This window comes from Myotis lucifugus, unplaced genomic scaffold, assembly GCF_000147115.1.
Source record: "Myotis lucifugus unplaced genomic scaffold, Myoluc2.0 scaffold_0, whole genome shotgun sequence".
NCBI classification, from domain to species: domain Eukaryota; kingdom Metazoa; phylum Chordata; class Mammalia; order Chiroptera; family Vespertilionidae; genus Myotis; species Myotis lucifugus.
The window spans coordinates 38,035,636-38,057,100 of NW_005871048.1; the positions used below are offsets into that span (position 1 = coordinate 38,035,636).

General features: G+C 39.9%; 1 protein-coding gene across 1 annotated transcript in view; it reads right to left on the bottom strand.

The window, feature by feature from the left end:
* The window catches only part of IQGAP2 (IQ motif containing GTPase activating protein 2), a 264,782-nt gene that overhangs the window by 110,643 nt on the left and 132,674 nt on the right, over nucleotides 1-21,465 (bottom strand). The window contains exons 4-5 of the mRNA XM_023750558.1: nucleotides 12,976-13,053; nucleotides 8,587-8,663 (exon numbers count right to left, since the gene is read on the bottom strand). Coding sequence (XP_023606326.1) covers nucleotides 8,587-8,663; nucleotides 12,976-13,053 — 155 coding nt within the window. The remainder of the gene's footprint in view (nucleotides 1-8,586; nucleotides 8,664-12,975; nucleotides 13,054-21,465) is intronic.

The window sequence follows — 21,465 nt, forward strand, 5'->3', positions numbered from 1 at the left end:
GCACTTCATTTTATGCTATAATATGTGAGATGTTTGTAAATGAAAGCCTCATGGCTGACTTGAAAGAGCACAGGACTGGGATCAGAAGCCCGGGATCCTGGCCCCAAGACTGGCAATATCTAGATGTGCGACTCTCAGCAAATCACAGAACCCAAGCTTTCAGCCCCTCATTTAGGAAGTGAAGGATCTGGACTAAAATAACTTCCCAAGGTCCTCCCAGTTCTAAGTTCCATGAGTGAGTCTTCATTAAAAACTATCCTATATAATAAAACCCTAATATGCAAATCGACTGAACAGTAGAATGACCGGTCGCTATGACACGCACTGACCACCAGTGGGCAGATGCTCAATGCAGGTGCTGCCCCCCTGGTGGTCAGTGCGCTCCTACAGGATGAGGCTCATGGCTGGCGAGCACAGCGGAGGTGGTGAGAGCCTCTCCCGCCTCCTCAGCAGTGCTAAGGGGTCCCCCAGGGGTCCCAGACTGTGAGAGGGCGCAGGACAGGCTGAGGGACCCCCCACCAGTGCACGGATGTTGTGCACTGGGCCTCTAATCCTAAATATAACAGTTTAGAGACCCTTGCTGAAGTTCCAGTCTGATGTCACTACTCTTTTTATTTTCTTCGCAGTAGGAAACACTTGACTCCCCTCTGAAGCCAATGACAGGCTGAGTCAGCAACAGTGCAGGTTCTGGTGTCACAGCCTGGCTTGCAGTCTCGACTCTGCCAGTTACTAGCTGTGTGACCATTTAGTTGTCTGGGTTATAAAATGGGATTAATAACAGTATGTACTCATAGGTATGTGAGAAGGATTAAATGAGATTACACCTGTAAAGCACCTTGAACACGGGCAGGCATATAATGAAAAGCTCAGTAACCGTTAGCCTTTGTCTTTATTATTACTATTATCCCGTTAAATAAATGTCCTTCCTGTACACTTAGTAACCCACCACAGTGGTCACCCCACTCTCAACACTAAGAACCTTTGACTATTTCCCCTCACTGACTCCATGTTTGAAATGGCTTTATCTACTGAACCAAATTATTTTCCCATCTTAGTCACATACATCCCTGCCAGTATCTTGTCAAAATCCAATGTTCAGAAAAAAAAATCAAAGAAATCCTGAGGCAGACTCATCATTGGGAAATCAGCTAAACCAACCGGAAAATTAAAGATACAGATGCAGAGGCTTCAGTGGGAGTCAGTGGTGTATGTGCGGTGTTGGGTAGAGACATGCTTCACAGCCTCACCGAGCTTGGCATTTAGCAGGACAGACAGACAGCCACCGTACTAACGCGAGACAGAAAGAGAAGAGATGGTGCAAAGCATGAAGAGAAGTATGAACAGGAAGTGACTTGAAAGATATGGAAGGTGCAACTGCCCTCCACACCCTAATCCCAAACACTGCCGCCTGCAGATATCCCTCCTGAGAGCAGTCTACCCTTTGGGTTAAGGCACTATCTTTAGGAAGCTTATTTATACATGCAAATACGTCCCCTGCCAGAGATGCAATCAATCTGGCAAAAGGTAACCGTCAGTTTCTTATTAGGAAAGGGTCTTAAGGGAAGGGGATATAAGGCAGGGGAGTTATGCAATAGCATTAGCCTGAGGAACAGGTTCAAAGGCCACCTGCTAATCAAGGCAGCCACTTGGCATTGTGAGAGTGGGTAGAGGAGCCCTTCTTCACAGAGCAGTCGGGTATTTAGGACCTGGCCAACCAGAAGTGAGTCGGCCACAGCCATTTTCAGATATGCAAGCCCCGAATGTGCCATTTGAAAACACTGCGGGGACAGCAGCTCCCAAGTCTGCAGCAGGAGCAGTGTCCTTACGCAGAGGGGAGACACACATCTTCAGCTTGTGGTCGTCCGTGGAGTAGACTCTTAATGGTCAAATAAACTCTATGCAGTAAAAAGAGCAGAATCCAGAACCCTAATCTATTACACCAGAAACATCATTTTGGATACACGACTTGCAAAGGATTCCTTGGAGGGTAGTTGACTCCATGTCATAAAGCAGGAATAACCAGGACAGGACAGGAACAGCCCGTTGTGAGCACAAAGCAAGGATATTGCAAGGAATGTCAGGGACAGTGCTCCAAGTACAAAGAGTGACCCGGCTGGACCAGTGTGGTCCATCGGAAAAGAAAACATGCATGTTGGTGAAGTCTATGGAAGGCCAGTTCAAAAATAATCAAAAAAGAACGGCATGAAGTATACAAAAAGGAAGTTGTAATAGATAAAATAAGACACACATGATCACTTACATTGATTTTAACAAGTTGTAAAGTGTTATTAAAATATGGGTGCTTCTTTCTGTCTACAGAGTATAGATATATACTTGTTTCTATAAGGTATACACTATAAGGTATATATGCTACAAAAATAGTAAGTACCGGGAACTCTGAGTAAGCCAAACAGTCCTAAAAAACCATGGAAGTGTCCCAAATAAGGACTGAGGAGCACAGGTGGTGACAAAAATAGCCAGGTGGAAAGAGGACTTGGCACTGATGGTCAAGCAAAGAAAGGATCCAGAAACATGACCTGAGATCAGCCAAATGACCCAAACTGCATCAGGTAGAGTCCATCCCTCATCTCCTCAGGGAGAAACCTCTAGAAAGCCCAGCTAATTTTGAGAAAATATTCAAAAGGCATACATAAGCTTTTAATAACGTTAACAGATCAGGCCAATGCATCATTATGACAGGACAATGGGTTCTGTAACACTGGCCAAACAAGGCATGGAAGTAAATCATTTCTGGGTGACGGGGGTTGGGGGTGGGGGAGGGTAAGAACCTACCTGAAAGCCATATACTGAAAAGTAAAGAGAAAAAGGTCTGATTGATTTCACAAGTCAAGTTCAGCCCGATGACTGTAGCCAGGGTCTGACTCACCTGGGAACTCAAACTGGCACCATGTTCTGTAACCTGGGCAAGTTCATAGGGTTTTCTTTGTGTCTGGTGCCCGTAAGAGCATTCAACTCTTGGTAGGTATCAAAATGTTATAGTCCTCCGATGAGTCAAAATTAGTGTATAATGAAATGAGTGAAAGTTGTAGAGTGGATCTTTTAGAATAGGTTGAAGTGTGGTAAGTCTGTAATAACGTATCTGGGCATTTCACCTGTACTTTCAGGTATGTGAAGTGTTCAAAAAAATCAGGCCTACTAAATTTAATTGTTTAAAGGAATTAAATTTTACAACTCACGTTTCAACATTTAATACTTTATTGACATACTGATAAATAAACAACATGCAAAAGTGTCTTCTACAGGTACAAACAGCCTCCAGACAGTTAAAAATCCATAGTATTAGCAAGGTTCTCACTTCTTGAACTGGCTCCTTTTCATGGCACAGACTTTAAAACATTCCAAATGAAGCCACAAATGGAAAACATGCCATATACACATTCTAAGTCCAAAGATACCCCATCACACATAGTGGTTCTCAATTGGTGTTGAAACAATGGGTACTTTGGCTTTTCCTTTAATATTCTTTTAAAATTTTCTAATATTTCCCCAATGAGCATATTTTAAATAAGAAAATAAAAAAGCATTTCTTTGAAAAAAGAATGAGGCCACCCATCCCTGAGGTCTCTACATTAGACAAAGATTGAGGATTTCCTCTGAGGCTGCTGTGCTAACATTCACTGGTGTCTGGACTCAGGTCACCCAGCTGAACTGACAAAAGGTACAATGAGTGGCAGGCAAGGAGCCTGGAGTCAGAAGTAAAGTAGGAAGGTAAGGAAGGGCAGGCAGATACAAACAGGAAGCCAGGGGGTCGTGATGAGCAGTTAGATCGTAATCTAAAAGACAGGGACAGAGACACGTTTGCAGGGCCAAGAGCTAACTTTGGAGATCAAGTAAGGCCCACAGGCTGGGGTAAGAGGAAGGCAGTGCCTGGGTACTGGGGGGCCCTGCTTGCCTGGCTCCTGATCTATAATCAGAACTTCTGACTTGTTTAATTTTTTATCAGATAACAATGCTTTATACCAGCAATATTGTTATATCTATAACCAGAACATAAAGGCTGAAGGCATAAATGTTCATTCCCAGCATTGCTTCTAATTATGCAGCAAGGGCAAATCCACGGTGCTTATTAAAGGGCTCTGCTGCCCAGCCTCCAAGTGTGTCTTGCCCAACAGAGCAGAATATCAGCCTCATTTGGGTAACTGACTGCATTCTCAACCATCACAGGAAAAAGGTTTGATTAAAAACAATTCAGATACAATTGAGACTTCCGCATGCCATATCAAGAAGCAGCCAGACATTAAGTTTACAGCTGAGAAAAGTAAAGGAGGTTCTCCCAGGGAATGCTGTTTATCAAGTAAATACTGCTTTAAGATCCTACGTAACGTCAGACCTGGTGAATGACAGGCTCAACAGGCATCTGCCCCAGGATAAGTAACCGTAACGGAAACTCCATGATCAGTAACTGAATAACAGAGAAAAACAGTCCTAGAACATATGACACCAACATCAGCAGGCCACTGGCAATGATAAGGAAGGAGCTGCTCTTCTGTCTTTGTTTACCAAACTGTTCGCGCCATCGTTAAAACAATGGCAAACACACTGCCAGCCACAGTGCGGCTCTACATAACTTCTGTAGAACACCGACAACACCAGAAAGGAGCTTAGTACACCAGTTCTTTACAAGCTGCTTAACAGTAATGCCCCAGGGGTCCACTTCAGGACATCAATGTAAGCTTCTACAAGACACCCCAGGAGCATGCTGCAGACTTGGACATCATCACAATGATGCGTGGATATGATAATGACATTAACCAATGGTGGCTGGCTTAGCAGGCCACAAACACAGTACTAACCATAGTGGTAAGTGATCATACTAAGTGCTGAAAAATATGTGACAAAAAATGTTGACAACACTTTGGAAAATATTCCTCAAAATAAGCACTTTTGCAAAAAAAGCTTTTAGAAAACTTGCTGGCATAATGATACACTGGCCACCGATGAGGAAGCAGGCACAGAAGTGTTTTCCCCCCAGTTTTAAACTATTAGGAAAAGAAATCATAGAAAAGGCACCTGCATTTGGTCTATATTTCTAGCAACTGCCATCTTCCAAAGAAATCTCATAAGTAGTGATCAGGGAAAAGTCAAATTATAGGACATAATTAAAATTCTTCTCTAGTAGGCCAGAATTGCAATGAATTATTATAGAAACCTTTTCCTTTGGAGAGGAAAGAGCCAGGAAGAAGTTAATATAAACCTCTAGGCAGAAGATTCTGCCAGGAAAATGACTTCTAGTGATATAAACATAAGGCAGATGTTCTAAAAGAAATTTAAAACTTAATTAGACATGAAGCCTTCCAGCCTTTACCTGTGTACACACAAGACAACAGTCACAAAATGTATTTTTAAAATCATTTTTGCTACCATGTAAAAATCACATTTCTTCCAGGCCATTAAGATAAAAAAGTGATCTGTGACCTAGCAGAAATGTCAACATTTCAAAAATTAACTTCTCAAACAACTGCTTTTAAACAACGAATGGGGAAGAGTGACGTCATAGGAATGGTGGCATGCGAGAGCCCCTTGTCCTCTCCCCCTGAAATGTCAACAAGTTAACCAACTATCATCCAACAAAGAAATCCCTGCTCAACACAGATGCATGCCTGCGAGACCTGTGCATTGAAACATCTAAAGGTGGGCAACTGGGAATAAAGGGGGAAATGAGAAGGGAGCAAAGCACAGATGGGCTGCAGCCCTGCAGCTGGGAGTCACGGCTTAGCAGGAAGAGGGGAGAAAGCCGCTGTCACAGGCACTTCCTTTGGCCAGGAGGAACAGAGAACTGCAGGGATGGGGCAGCCCAGCAGGGCAAGTGGCAAGGGAGAGAACAGTGTCTAAGTCAGCAGATGCTTGACAGAGCACAAGGTTCTGCCATGCAACTCTCCACTGTCGATCCAGGCGGTGGTGTTTCAGAGAAAGAAACGAAACCACAGAGCCCTGCCTCCATGTGGACTCCAAAACTCACCTCCCGTTGCCCTTGGAGTTGGGTCCAGGAGCATATTATCTGTAAACCAAGAGCTGCTGCAATAGAATAGCTGTTCCCTCTGTGACTGATCCCCAGGAGGAGGGCTTGGGTGGGACTCCATTATGGTGAGGGCAAAAGAAACCCCACCCCTGAAGCTCCAGAGATTCGAGATTAGAAGATCACAGAGTAAAAAATCCTGTGATTCAGCACCATCTACTGGAAATGAGTAGAAAGAACTCTTCAGAAATAAATGCATAAGCAAAGGAGGACAGCAAATAATATGAATAACCATAGTAACATGGATGACCAGAAAGAAAGTGAAAAATCTCCAGAAAGCAAGCTGGAACATATGTGATATTAATGACAGAGATTTCAAGATTGTAGTTCTGAAAATACTCAACAAGATGCAATACAGACAAGCAATTCAATACACTCAGAAAACAGATCAATGAACAAAACGAGTACTTTACCAAAGAGATTGAAACTTTAAAAAAGAAACAATCAGAAATCCTGGAAATGAAGCATGCAATTAAGGAGACTATGAGTGAACTACTGAGCACAGAAAACAGATTCAACCAGATGGAGGAAAGAATGAGTGATATTGAAGATAGGAATCTGAAATGATGCAGAGGGAAGAAGAGAGAGACCTGAGTATAAAAAAAAAAAGAAAAAAATGAAAGAGCTCTATGACAGCGGTTCTCAACCTGTGGGTCGAGACCCCTTTGGTGGTCGAACGACCCTTTCACAGGGGTCGCCTAAGACCATACTGCATATCAGATATTTACATTACGATTCATAACAGTAGCAACATTACAGTTATGAAGTAGCAATGAAAATAATGTTATGGTTGGGTCACAACATGAGGAACTGTATTTAAAGGGCCAGAAGGTTGAGAACCACTGCTCTATGAGAATTAACTGACTCCATCAGAAAAAGCAATATTAGAATTATAGGGATTCTGGAGGAGAAGGAGAGGGAGCATGGAACAGAGAGTCTATTCAAACACATAGTGGATGAGAACTTCCCAAACCTTTCGGAAGAACTAGATCCTCAAATCCAAAAAACAAACAGAACACCTAGTTACCTCAATTCAAAGAGACTATCTCCAAGGCACTTGTAATTAAAGCTGTTAAAAATTAATGACAAAGAAAAAAATTTCAAAGTAGCCAGTGGGGGAAAAAGTGACCTACAAAGGAAAACCCATCAGAATATCGTCTGACTTCTCAGCAGAAACTCTACAAGCCAGAAGAGAGTGGGACCAATTATTTAAACATCTGAAAGAGAGAAATTACCAGCCACGAGTAATATACCCAGCAAAATTATCCTTTAAATATGAAGGAGAAATAAATACATTCCCAGACATACAGAGGGATTTTTATCATCAGAAAACCTTCATTGTAGAAAATACTCAAGGGAGTTATTATACCTGAAACAAAGAATACAAGATCACAACACTATGAGTAAGATCACTAAAACTTACAGCATAAACAGGAATAATTTGTGACAACAAAACATAAAAAGGGAGGGGTTAAAGGTCTGAACTGGCAAAGGAAGATGAAGACCAGATACACTCAAAAGAAAAAAAGCTATGATGTATATGCAAGTTTATTTTTTATAAACCTAATGGTAACCACACACAAAAATCCCCAAACCAGGATACATATTTTAAAAAAAGAGGAAACAGAGGAAAGAAGTATAAAAACCACCAAACAAAAACAACAGCCAGGAACACAAAGGAAAAGAACCAATGGAGGCACAGAGCTACCAGAAAACAAAAGATGAAATGGCTATAGGAAATCCTCATACGTCAATAACTACCCTAAATGTAAATGGTCTGAATTCACCAATGAAGTGGCACAGAGTAGCAGAGTGGATCAAAAAACAAAACCCAACCATATGCTTCCTACAAGAGACACATCTAAACTGGAAAGACAAAGGTAGATTCAAAGTAAAAGAGTAGAAAATTATTCTGCAACCAAATAACATCCACAGAAAAGCAGGTGTAGCCATACTTACAGCTGACAAAACAGATTTTAAGATAACAAAGATAACAAAAGACAAAGATGGACACAAAAAAACAATGAATGTATCTTCCTTTGACTAATTTAAAGCAACTTCTAAGTGTCTTCTTTACCCTTACAAGAGGTATTGAACAAAGCAAACAAAAATCATATGGAATTTTATTAATCTGTGGTAAGAATTTAACCAAACTAATAATTTTAAGAGTATCAAAACCAAAATTATGACCATTATAGCTGCTCATTTGATATATTTTTGCTATATAAACTTCATCATATCTGAAGAATATTGTAGCACTCTATTAGATTTCCTAGAAGTTTCTACTTAAATTTTCTTATTATACTTATAGGTCTTTCACTCATCTTCTAGTTTTCTATTTTGATGTAGATTAAAAAATCATCAAAATATTTTTCAAGTTCAAAGACTGTTTTCACATGACAATTATTTTAATTTTGTACTGGCAAATTTAAAATAACTCAATCTAGCAAAAGTTCTTGAGTCATTAAAATAATTTAAGATCTCTTTTAAAATTAAAATTTTAGTTTTATTTAAATTTACTTTCTAGACTTTTAGTTGTATTTTCCCACCTTAGTGCGTGAATACAATAGATCATTCTTGGTATGTTTTTCCGGTCATAGACATCTGTTGTTTCTGGATAAAATATCTGGAAAACAAAAGAAACAATGTTTGTATTATGTTTTGCTTTTCACAAAATTATTGTACTTCTCCCAAACGATCCTACGTTGATTGTCCTTGCTGTTCTGTATTTATTTACAAGCAGAAGAATCTCTTAGTTACTGCTTCATCTTCTTCTACAGGAGGACCAATCATTGCATCCGGTCCCCTGCCTGACAGCGCGCCACCTAGTGGTTCAGGAGAGTGTGCGTAGGGGTGATAGGAGTGGGAGGTTCCCAGCCGGCCACTCCAAGAAGGCTGTGTCCACATGGTTAGTTACGGGGCAGTTTCATTTCCCAAGGCTTGAGCCCATCTGGACTCTGCTTTCTACAATGGAGTCACTCCTGTGACTGCCCAGAGGTCCGCTGGCTTGAGAAGGATGTCCTTCTTCAGCATTTTATTACATTGTTAAGAACTTAGCTACCTAGTTCTATAAACATGCATATACATACATGGATACTTTTTTCTGCTTAAAGTAATATATTCACTGAATACACTCTGGAAAATAGGTAAAATATGAAGGAAAAATACCTATAATCCCACCTCCAGACTGTCACTATTAGCATTTGGGGATACTTCCTTCCAGTCCTTTTTCTATATATGTCTCTGATATTTTTATGCTTGCATGGATGCATTTCAAAATAAAACTGCACATATCATAGCCTGTTTAAAACACTTAATAGAACATGACCCCTTTTTTATTCTGTAAGAATATTATTTCTAATGGATGCATGATTCTTTCATATTTTAACCGTTATTTAACCAGTTCCCCATGGTTGCACCTTTTTTTTTGTCCCCAATTTTTCCCCTATTATAAGTCACTGCAATGAACATCCCTGCATTTTCTGAACACCTAATTAGCTATTCTAGATAAACATCTAAATATAAAGTTACTAGATTGAAAGGTTAGAACATTAAGGCTTTTAAAACCAATTTACACTATTCTTTAAAAAAATTTTTTTAAGTTGATTTTTAGAGAGAGGGGAAAGAAAAGGGAGAGAGAGATAGAAACATCCATGAGATAGAAACACTGATTGGCTGCCACCTGCATGCTCCCCCCCACCCCCCCGGGGATTGAGCCTGCAACCCAGGTATGCATGGGACGATGCTCAATCCACTGAGGCATACCAGCTGGGCTGTTTACAATATTCTTAGGCTGGAAATTAAAAGCTTAATAAGAAACATTTTAGAATAGGGCACCAAACTTACCTGTTCCTAAGCACTACAAAATGAATAATGAGGCTCGAAGATTCTAAGATTAAGATAAGCATATTGGTATTACTTGCTTTCAGTAAACATTTTATAAAATTTGGAATAAAAATTAAGTCATGTACCATAGGTGGTATTTGATACTCAAGTGAAATGTTCTGTTGGACATTGGAAAAAGCTGAGAAAAGAAAGAAAGCAAAGTTTCTTGAGATACAAATGTATAGTCACTGAGCACTTAAAGAGATGCCTATAGCCTGGGCAATTTCAAAAGTCTTTCCAACTATCTTTTAACACATTTGCTAACAAAGTGCCAATGAGAGGAGGACTCTCGATTCAGGAGAATGTGACCAGGTTTAAAGTTCTATATGTAAGCAGAGGACAACAACTGTCCCTCCCATCTCTTTAAACAATTACTTTTCTACTTATTTCTCCTGGAAAGTCATTATAAAGCAAGGAGATGGGATCAGTTCATGGTTCACAATGTTTTATTCAGCACGGTGTCCCCAGCACCTGGCATGATGCTGAGCACAGAGTAAGCACTTAATTCTGATAAATGAAGATTGAATAGCAAATGCATCAGTCCATTCAGTACACTGTTGGTTTCTCATCTTGCAATGTAATGAATCAATGACTTCACAATAAAAATCAGTGTTAAAATAGAACCTTCTAAAATAAAAATAGAATCTGCTATGTGGATTACTTGCTCCATTTAAAATCAAGGGAAGCCTGGCCCTACATATACACAATTGAAAAAGGTTTAAATCGAATCTATCAAACATAATGAAATTACCCTAATCTAAAGTATGTTGCCTTACATAGAAAAAAATCCTATTGGAATTTCTTGCTTTATTAATCTGTTTACACCTAATCCCTAGTTAGTACTTGCTAAATCACAATCTAGAAATATGAATTCTGTATTATAACTAGTGCCCAGAAGGGAATGGCATTTAATGTTCTGGGCATTTTAGGAGAAGGGAAAAGAATGAAAATGGCAGAATAAAATAAATCCTTACTGACTATTTTGAGATGAAATAAGCTGAACTAAAATAGATATCAGCAAAAAATATATTAAAAATAGCCAAGCATAATTTACATTAAGGAATCTTTTGTTTTGTTGTTGTTGTTGTTGTGTTTTAAAATTGCAAACCTGGATTAATAATAACAACAACAACACAGGTCTTAATTATTCAGTAGCTACTGATTTGTCTTCAAGCTAAACCACTCCTAATTAGTTTCTTTGAAATAGCTGTCCATACTAAGCAATACAAAAGGAATGAACTATCGATACATACAAAAACCTGATGGCCCAGCTAGCATGGCTCAGTGGTTGAGCATTGACCTATGAACCAGGATGTCATGGTTCGATTCCACATCAGGGCACATGCCCAGGTTGTGGGCTCGATCCCCAGTATGGGACGTGCAAGAAGCAGCCGATCAATGATTCTCTCTCAACATTGATGTTTCTATCTCTCTCTCCCTCTCCCTTCCTCTCTGAAATCAATACAAATGTATTTTAAAAAATACAAAAAAAACCCCTTGATGGATCTCGAGGGCAGCGATGGCGTTATGCTTAATGAAAAAAGGCAATTGCTGCAGGTAATCTACTATATTATTCCATTTTAAAAAAATATATTTTATTGATTTTTTACAGAGAGGAAGGGAGAGGGATAGAGAGTTAGAAACATCGATGAGATAAAAACATGGATCAGCTGCCTCCTGCACACCCCCTACTGGGGATGTGCCTGCAACCAAGGGACATGCCCTTGACCAGAATCGAACCTGGGACCCTTGAGTCCACAGGCCAATGCTCTATCCACTGAGCCAAACCGGTTAGGGCTGTATGATTCCATTTTTATAACATTGTCAAAATGACAGAATGGATTAGCGGTGGCCTGGGGACTGGGCGGGAGAGGGACACAATATAAAGGGCACTCCTCTGTGGGGTCTGCACCTTGATTGTGGTGATGGTCACACACACCTGTTCATGGACTGAATGGAACCCCCCACATACATACACATGAATGCACATAAAATGGTGAAAACTGAATAGAGTTTGTAGTCTAGTTAACATTAATACACCAATGCCAATTTATGACTTACTACAGTTATGAGATGTCACTGCTGGAGGAAGCTGAATAAAGAGTACACGCAGATGTACTATTTTTGTAACTTCCTGTGATTCTATAATTATTTCAAAATAAGATGTTTAAGAAATAGCTCTACAATTTCTATCAAATATAATTATTTCTTCATTTCCCCTACTTGCCTGTCTGTCGCACAGGCTGACGGGTGCCTGCCCTTTGAATTTAACAAGCTCTGAATATTTGCTGAATGAGTTTTATTTAAAAGACCTATTTCAGGAGTAAGAGTTATAACCCCCTGGCCTTTAAAATGTATAGTGATACAATGATTTGTAGCAATAATTTATAAAAATAAAATTGTAATAATAATTTGTAGTGATGCAATGAGATTAGAAATCATAAGTATAAATAGCAAACACAAAAGGGAGGTGGCTATTTTAAATCAACTATCTACCAGTTAAAGTTTGTTCTGACCTTGTTTAATTTATATTCACTTCTGCATGGCTGCTCTTGACCTGTACACTTACTTCATTCTGAGTTCTTGCCATTTGTTACTTTGTATAAGCCCTTCCTGAGGCAATAAGGCAATCTATTGCATTAACATACCCAGTCTGCCAATCATCCTATATAATAAAGGTTAATATGCAAATTGACTGAATGGCGAACGACCGGTCACTATGACACACACTGACCACCAAGGGGCAGACACTCAACGCAGGAGCTACCCCTCTGGTGGTCAGTGCACTTTCACAGGGGAGTGCCGCTCAGCCAGAAGCCAGGCTCACGGCAAGCGAGCAAGCAGTGGTGGCAGGAGCCTCTCCCGCCTCCGCAGCAGCACTAAGGATGACAGCTCCCGGACTGTGAGAGGGCACAGGTTGGGCTGAGGGCCCCCCCTCCACCCCCCTCAAGTGCATGAATTTCGTGCACCAGGCCTCTAGTTTTTTATAACAAGAAATTCGTACACTTCCCCCTTTGGCTTTCTGGTTCAGGTTCCACTATCTGAAGGCTTACCTTGGGTAGACCAATAGACTCCATGGCTCTTAACCACTGGACGGTATTATCTGTGTGTCGAAAATGAAGACCGGACTTCTAATGGGGGGGAAGGAAACACACAAAAAGTGAGTCATTTGTAATAATTTTGTCATTAGAATGTTTTTCAATTGTATTTCTCCTAGAAGTTATTAGGGCCCACATAAAAACTAAAGACACAGTAAAGGAGACTACACTATTCAGCAACACCCCGACCATCTGTAATAGACCATTCTACTAGTTTCCATTAGTTACACATTTGAGATAACTCTGAAGTAGAATCTCAAAGACCATTTAATGTCTAGCACATGGATATTTTATGAAACGTGTACACATGTGTGTGCATATACACACATATACGGTGTTAAGATTTTGGCAATGACAGCTGAGAAGCCTAGTAACTTCAGGGAAAACAGACAGGGTTTTAGAAGACTAAATAGAATGGTGTGTGTGTGTGTGTGTGTGGTTTCTGATTCTGCCAAATCATTTTTTTCTAATCGTTAATATAATATTCTGTGGAAAATGTAGAAATATACAAAGATAAAAAACCCACCCACAACATGGAGCTAATTCTAGTCACTATTCCTTCTGTAATTTAACCCTAATCTTGGCCTTGTGCAGTAAGTAAACTTTCAGTGGAAATGTTTTACAAGACCTTTTCTACCCATGTAATAAAAATAGTCTTTCTATATCTTCTATTGTTATTTACAGTCCTATTCGGCCAACCATTTTTTCTGCATATTCTATAAATATAGCATACTTGCCTCTATCTCATGCAGTTGTATCAGGTAATGAACCATTGAGAGCTAAAAATGGTCTGGTATTTTTAATTAGTTAAATGAATAGCACAATGTTATCTATTTGAAAACAAAAAAGTAAAGAGAGTATAGTGTCATCATATGACTAACATACAAAAATTACATTTCTATCTTCTGTGACCTACAATTTAATAGCTTATTTAACAAAAAAGTATATTTGTTGCTGTTAGAAATTAAGAAATATAAGCAAATTAACATTTGACAAATATTTATGCCTTTTTAATACTGGTCACTATCTACTGAGATTGAACTATGTGTGTCAAATAGTTCAAATAGTCACTAAAGTGACTAGGTAAATTCACTTTATGTAAATTATCTCTAATTTTCAAAACACCCAGCAAGGTGATTATCATCCCCATACTTTAGAGATGAAGAAAGGTAGGCCTCCCCTCCCCCCCAAAAAAAGAAGTGATTTGCTCAAAGTCAAAAGGCAGTGAAGTGGCTGGTCTAGGATTCAAGATGAGGTCTCCCCAGATCTGTAAACCTTCCCTGTGCTAACCCCCAGAGAGCACAGGTTCCCAACGGTAGTTGGATTATTCTTCAGAGGGAAGAAATTAGCTAGTTGCTATGAAATAACAAGGGGGTAGGGGTGAGAGGAAAGAAAGAGCAAGAGCAGCCAGACAGTTACCAGCCAGGCTGCAGCGTCTGAGGGTTTGTAACTCAGCACAAACAACTTTGGCAGAACGCAGACAATTCTCAGACATGGTCACTCCGTGGCCATGGAGGAGCAATTTGGAAACAATCCGCAATCACGTCAAGACAGAGAAAAGGCCCTTTGGCACCACAAAAATAACTTAAAAACCTCCCTTCCAACTAAGATGAACAACTTGCTTCTTGACACATGTCCATCTAGTCTCTATTCAGTCTTCTCACGTCCTCGATAAAAATTACCAAGCCACCAAATCGATCCGCTTCCTGAGGACACCCAAAGAAAACGGGACAGTCCTCGCTTCCCTAAGTCCTTATTAGACCACCCAGCACAAGCCCAGAGCCACACTAAGCCCCCCGTTTCTCCTCCTCTTGACTCCAAGGGTATGCATTTTTTTCTTACTACAATGAGTGAAATAAAACTAATTTTGTTTGATCCCAGGTGTGTTTCTGGAGAGTCTTTGGCTGGTGGGCTTCAATAATTTCAAACCATGTAACAAGCGTATTCCATCCATTTAGTGGTTTTATTAGCGAGGTAACCTCAAGAAAGTTATACATTTCTTTGAACCTTGGTTCCTTAGCCATAAAATAAAAGTAGGATTGCTTCTTTGAGTTGGATAGATTAAATGAGAATGTTCACAGAGCACTTCGTTGCAAAGCGCACTTAAGAATGCAATGAATGTTAGCTATTATAGTTATTATGCTACAACACTGGGCTTGGAACTCTCATTCACCTTTAACATCAGAAAAAAGTTTAGCCCTTCATGTAAGAGGCACTGAAAGAAAGAGTGGTTATCTTGGTTATATTCCTGCAGCAAATAAAAGGACAGATTTCAAATCCTTCACCCATTTTACCTTATTTAAGTTTTTTTCCCATTGTAGCTGACATTCAATATTATATTAGTCTCAGGTGTACAGCACAGTGGTTAGATGTTTTCCTTCATCCACTTTAAATACCTGAGGCCTTTGATCTACGGCTGCATATTTAAGAAGCTTCAGAGGACGAACTGTATCAAACATCTTTAATCTACTTTAATTAGAACAAAAATGGTCTCCTCAACAGGCTCCAAATTATCTCAGTCCATTATAACCATTTTTAGCTTGTCATTCCCCCCTCCCCCCCCTGCATACACACATCCTACATATGGATACTAGACTAGGAGGCATGTCTGTGGTCATACTTAGCCAATGGTTGTTATTGTCCACCGACCTAATTTTTTTCAGGTATTAGACTAGAAGTGTATGCTGATTTTCTACTGCTGAGCTATTACAACACCAGCAAGCAAGGTTGTTTTTTTTAAATCTTTTAAAAATAATAGGTTGTTTTACATCTGAAGTCATAAATATTCATTACATAATTAGTAGAGATTTCATTCGGGGATTATATCCTTGGTGAAAGGGCAAGGTCATTCTTGCTTAAACTGAGTAGATAAGAAATTGTGTAAGTCTTCTTTGGATGGTAACTACTTACATAGTAGAATCAAAGCATTTCAGAACTATGAGGTAGCTAGAAACCAGTAATTATTCTAATTTGCTCATTTTATAGATGAACAAACTGAGGGCTCAAGTATTTAAGACACATTCAAGTTGACACATTTAAGTTGACACATTCAAGTTGACACATTTAAGTTGAATGTGTCTTGAATACTTGAGCCCTCAGTTTGCTCATCTATAAAATGAGCAAATTAGAATAATTTGCAAGAATTATGACTCCAAATCCAAATATTCTGTTCAATTAACTGCACATAGAGCCTCAGAACCACCACCTCAAACATTCATATGCGCTTACTGCTATCAGCCACTGTGCCAAATGCTTTGCATGGACGATCACATTTGTTCCTCACAGCATCTCCACAAAGGTTGATAATATGATTATTCTTCTCACTTTACAGGTAAGGAAACTGAGGCTCACAGAGGCAAACTTAGTGGTGAGGCCCAACTCAAACATTTTGATTCACAACTCATATTACTGTGTATATAACCACAGTGCATATCCTTCCCCTAAGGCTCACTAAATGTTCACCAATCATTTATAATAAGTCTACAATGATCTGTGCAGTATTGGAACAACACCTTTTTTTTTTGTCTTTGAGCCTTGTCAGGCTGAGTCCTCTACAAGGAATGCCTTCCTTCTCCTTCTCTTCCCCTTGCCATTCTAGTCTGCTTGGGAACACTCATCTTTCAAGCCTTCACCACAGAAACCTCTGGCTTCTTCAGCACCCACCCCCTTTAGAAAGCAACACTCTCTCTTTTTGGTTGTCTCCAACTGTCTACCCAGCTGTCTTCTCTTCACTGCCCTCCTCCCACTTCCAATTTCTTGCCAGGATTCACTCTTTTTCCCCCTCTTGAATCCACTGACTTCTTGGCTATGCAGGCCACTGTCACCTGGATTGAATAACCCCCTTACCACACTCTGCCTCCACCCTCGTCCTCCCTCCAATTTATTCTGAACCACACAGAGCAGCAGACAGATCTTCTAAAGCACACTGCACTGTGATGCCTGTTTCACATTTCAAAGGCTTCCTTGCACCCCCAATCTCTATACTTAGTATGAAATCATAGATCCTCCACGTGTGACTTCCTGATCTATGTCTGCTTCCCTCCTGGTCCAGTTCTCATCATGACCCCTCACTGCAGCCTCTTAGCCACTCAGTTTGGCCAAGCTCTATTCTTCCTTGAGGAGCCGATCACAAATGGGGCCCCTCTCTCTGTACTGTTCTCCTCATTCTCTACCCCGAACTCTGCCCATGATGATTTTCTTCTCATTCTTCCAGCCTGAGTAAATGGCTTCTCATCTTCTGTATGTTGCTGTCAATTTCTTCCTTCATACACTTACCACAATTCACAATGTATATTCACTTGCAGTCTGTCTAACTGTAAGCACCATGAAACCATGTCCGCCTTGCTCACTACTCTGTCTTGAGTGCCTAGCACATAGTAGGTGTTGATATGTATTGCATGGATGAGTGAGTCTGACCATAGTTAGAAATCTTAGTACAACTTTACAGCCTTTCCCTATAACTTTATTAAAATGTATTATATCCATCTTATCTACCATTAGAGCAGTGGTTCTTAAACCTTAGTAGCACATAAGAAAAGAACTACATGAAGTGATTATTAAGAGTGCTTCCTGGGTCTCTACTCAAGAGATTCTGCCTGATGCAGAAGCCTGGGTTGGGGTCCATGTTCCACTTTTTATACACAACCACCGGGTGGTTCTGCAGGAGGTGTGAGCATCACACTTAAAGGAAGGGTGTCAAACTCGAAGCACCTTGATTAAGTTTCGAATAAAGCATAGAAGACAAGAAAAGAAATAGAGTCCTTTGGTTCCTTGAAAGGACTGTCATTCATTTCTTCACCCAGCACCTGTTTCTCTAGCAATGACCATGGCCAGATCCTGCACCATTCACCAAGCAATGGCAGAGATGACACATGGTTTTTGCCTTTGTGACAAGACAATCGTTACAGTATACCATGATACACATTACAGCATATCATCAAGAGGGACAGGGCCAGGCGCCACTGTGAACTTGGCGTGGTCACATAACTCAGACCTGGAGTGAGGGGTGGAGGTGGCCAGAGAAAGAAAACTCATCATTGGAAGGCTTAACGCTAAGACTTAGGACATCTTTCTAACCCTAAATTAAAAGGAGCCAACATTGCATATAAGCTGGCAAAGAGGTGGCGCAGCATGAAAGCTCTCATCAGCTTCACTCCAAGGCGCCAGTGCCCCAACTGAAGAATTAGAGCTCGGGACGAAGCTCGTGCTTAGGGACACGCTGTCTGACAGGCGGGTCATATTTTATAGCTGCAGTCGAGGCAGATCCTGCAGGGAGAGCCCATGCTCACTGAACTCATGGTTTCCAGATGGCACATCAAGGACTGGGCCCGGATTACTGAGCACTCCCTTGGGTTTCAACATCTTTGCCACAGTCCCATGATTTAGTGTTTGGGAAAGGCGCACATGAAGGGCTTTAGTCCTGAAGAACACAAGAGCAGGAAGTTAATTAAGTCTCCTCTTCACTAATATTTGCCTCCTTTCATTTGTTGTAAGAGAAATGAAATGGGCTTAAAATAAAATTTTATGATTGCATGGCAAATCATGAAACATTTCCATTCCGGGACATTAGGCACTTTCAGGAACTTAATGAAAGGAAAAAGAGAAACACCTCTTTTCTCCTGCGACTTAACAGAGGAGTAGTTTCCATCTGTCCCTGTGCTTTCTCCCACATCACAGCTGGCATCACCCCCCTCTCTGCTTCTTCCTTTCCTCCCACCCCTCTCCTAGCTTCTCTTCTTCTGGGCACCCCAGCCTTCCAGGGGCCTGGTTGGGTGGAGGATGGTAAAACCCAGCATTTTCCTCTCTCACCATGTTCAACTTAGGGATGACTCACCTGCCTAGGCTCCACAGGTATTTTCTTTTGTAACAAAAGATTGGAAATATTTCTCATCTCCATCCCAGAGACAAGTAGCTACTTATTCGAATAGTAGGATCTCTAAGGATAGCAGGACACAGGACCTGTTTAAGTTGCCAGGAAGGTATCCACAACTGAACTGAAAAGAGACACCTATACTCACGATGTTTGATGTGACAGGAGGAGGAAGAACTAGCCTACTCCCTGCTCTGGGGCTCACCTCCAGTGAAGGTCTGTCTTTCTTCCCTGACTCTCACCATCCATAATGTCAAAACAAAATACCCACCGTCCCCTTTCAGGGAGGGCCAGAGACTAGCCCAACTACACCTTAACTCTGTCATCAACTCTACATGGCTGTTAGTACTAATAGGCCTGGATCTTGGTAATAACCATTGTAGAAGCAAGGAAAAAAAGAAAACTCATGCTCTAAAATGTAAACAAATATTTATTTTGTGATGGGGTTATACGAGTAATTTTTTCTGTGCTTTTATTAACTTCTAAAAATATTTTTCAAGATAAAAAAAAACTTTAATTTTGGCTGGCTAAGTCATCATTTCATTAAAATCTTGTGAAGGCTATAAGGGGCTGAAAACTCTGGAGTGAGATACATGCCTTAATAAACTAAGACTTGCCAAAACCGGTTTGGCTCAGTGGAAAGAGCGTCGGCCTGCGGACTGAAAGGTCCCAGGTTCGATTCCGGTCAAGGGCATGTACCTGGGTTGCGGGCACATCCTCAGTAGGGGATGTGCAGGAGGCAGCTGATCGATGTTTCTCTCTCATCGATGTTTCTGGCTCTCTATCTCTCTCCCTTCCTCTCTGTAAAAAATCAATAAAATATATTTAAAAAAATAAATAAAAAATAAAATAAAATATATTCGACATTTAAAAAAAAATAAAATAAACTAAGACTTATCTTTTAGACTAGACCATGAAAACAGACTTGTCCAAAAAAATCTGTCAATTCTTCTTGTCTACTGTTAGTCTACATGGTTATTCAAACATTTCCTCTGAATTCAATACACTGTACATATTTTAAAAATAAATTTTGTCTCAATAACAACTGAAGGGTACTGTGAATCATGCAATAAATGGGAACTCATTCTATTTTCAACTATATTTAATGTTGTCCTTGCAACTGTAAGAGAAATAACTTTTAAGGATACCTGAAAGCCTTCAAATAAAGAATACTGACAGAAAGGACTTATTAAGAAAATAAAGAATCAAATTTCAAAGACAGTTTAGAAACCCTGATCTGAAGTGGACAAGAGACCACATATTCCAAGAGAAACATCACACCTTTTGAAGACACATCTCATGAAGGGGTCTTTTAGGACGGTGTTTACTTTTTCCTCCTTCACTTTACAATGGAAAATTTCAAGCATAAGAAAAATACAACCTTCCAAAACTCAATCAGGAAGAATCTAAAAATCTCAATAGGCTGATAACCATGCAAGAAATTGAATCAGTCATCAAAAAGCTTCCAGCAAACAAAAGCCCGGGGCCAGACAGCTTCATAGGGGAGTTTTACCAAACATTCAAGGAAGAACTAAAACCTATCCTCCTTGGACTATTCCAAAAAATTCAAGAGGAAGGAACACTTCCAAGCTCATTCTATGAATTCAGCATCACCCTAATACCAAAACCAGATAAAGACAACACAATGAAAGAGAATTACAGGCCAATATCCCTCATGAACACAGATGCCAAAATCCTCTACAAAATTCTAGCAAATCGGATCCAGTAGTACATCAGAAAGATCATACACCATGACCAAGTAGGATTTATCCCAGGGATGCAAGGCTGGTACAATATTCGCAAATCAATAAACGTGATATATCACATAAACAAATTGAGAGATAAAAATCACATAGTCACATCAATTGATGCAGAAAAAGCATTTGACAAAATCCAACACCTTTTCTTGATAAAAACTCTCAGCAAGGTGGGAAGAGAAGGATTATACCTCAACATAATAAAAGCCATATATGACAAACCCACAGCCAACATCATACTCAATGGGCAAAAACTAAAACCATTTCCCCTAAGAACAGGAACAAGACAGGGATGCCCACTCTCACCACTCCTGTTCGACATAGTACTGGAAGTACTAGCCATTGCGATTAGACAAGAAGAAATAAAAGGCATCTAAATTGGAAAAGAAGAAGTAAAACTGTCCTTATTCGCAGATGACATGATACTGTACATAGAAAACCCTAAAGACTCCATCAAAAAATTATCAGACTTAATAAATGAATTCAGCAATGTAGCAGGATACAAAATTAACGCCAAGAAATCTATAGCATTTCTATACACCAATAGTGAACTTACAGAAAGAGAGATAAAAAAGCAATCCCATTTACCATTGCATCAAAAAAAAAATAAGATACCTAGGAATAAACTTAACTAAGGAGGTAAAAGACCTGTACGCGGAAAACTATAGGACACTGAAAAAAGAGATAGAGTAAGACATAAACAGACGGAAGAACATACCGTGTTCATGGATTGGTAGAATCAACATCATTAAATGTCCATACTACCCAAAGCAATCTATAGATTCAATGCACTCCCCATTAAAATACCAATGGCATATT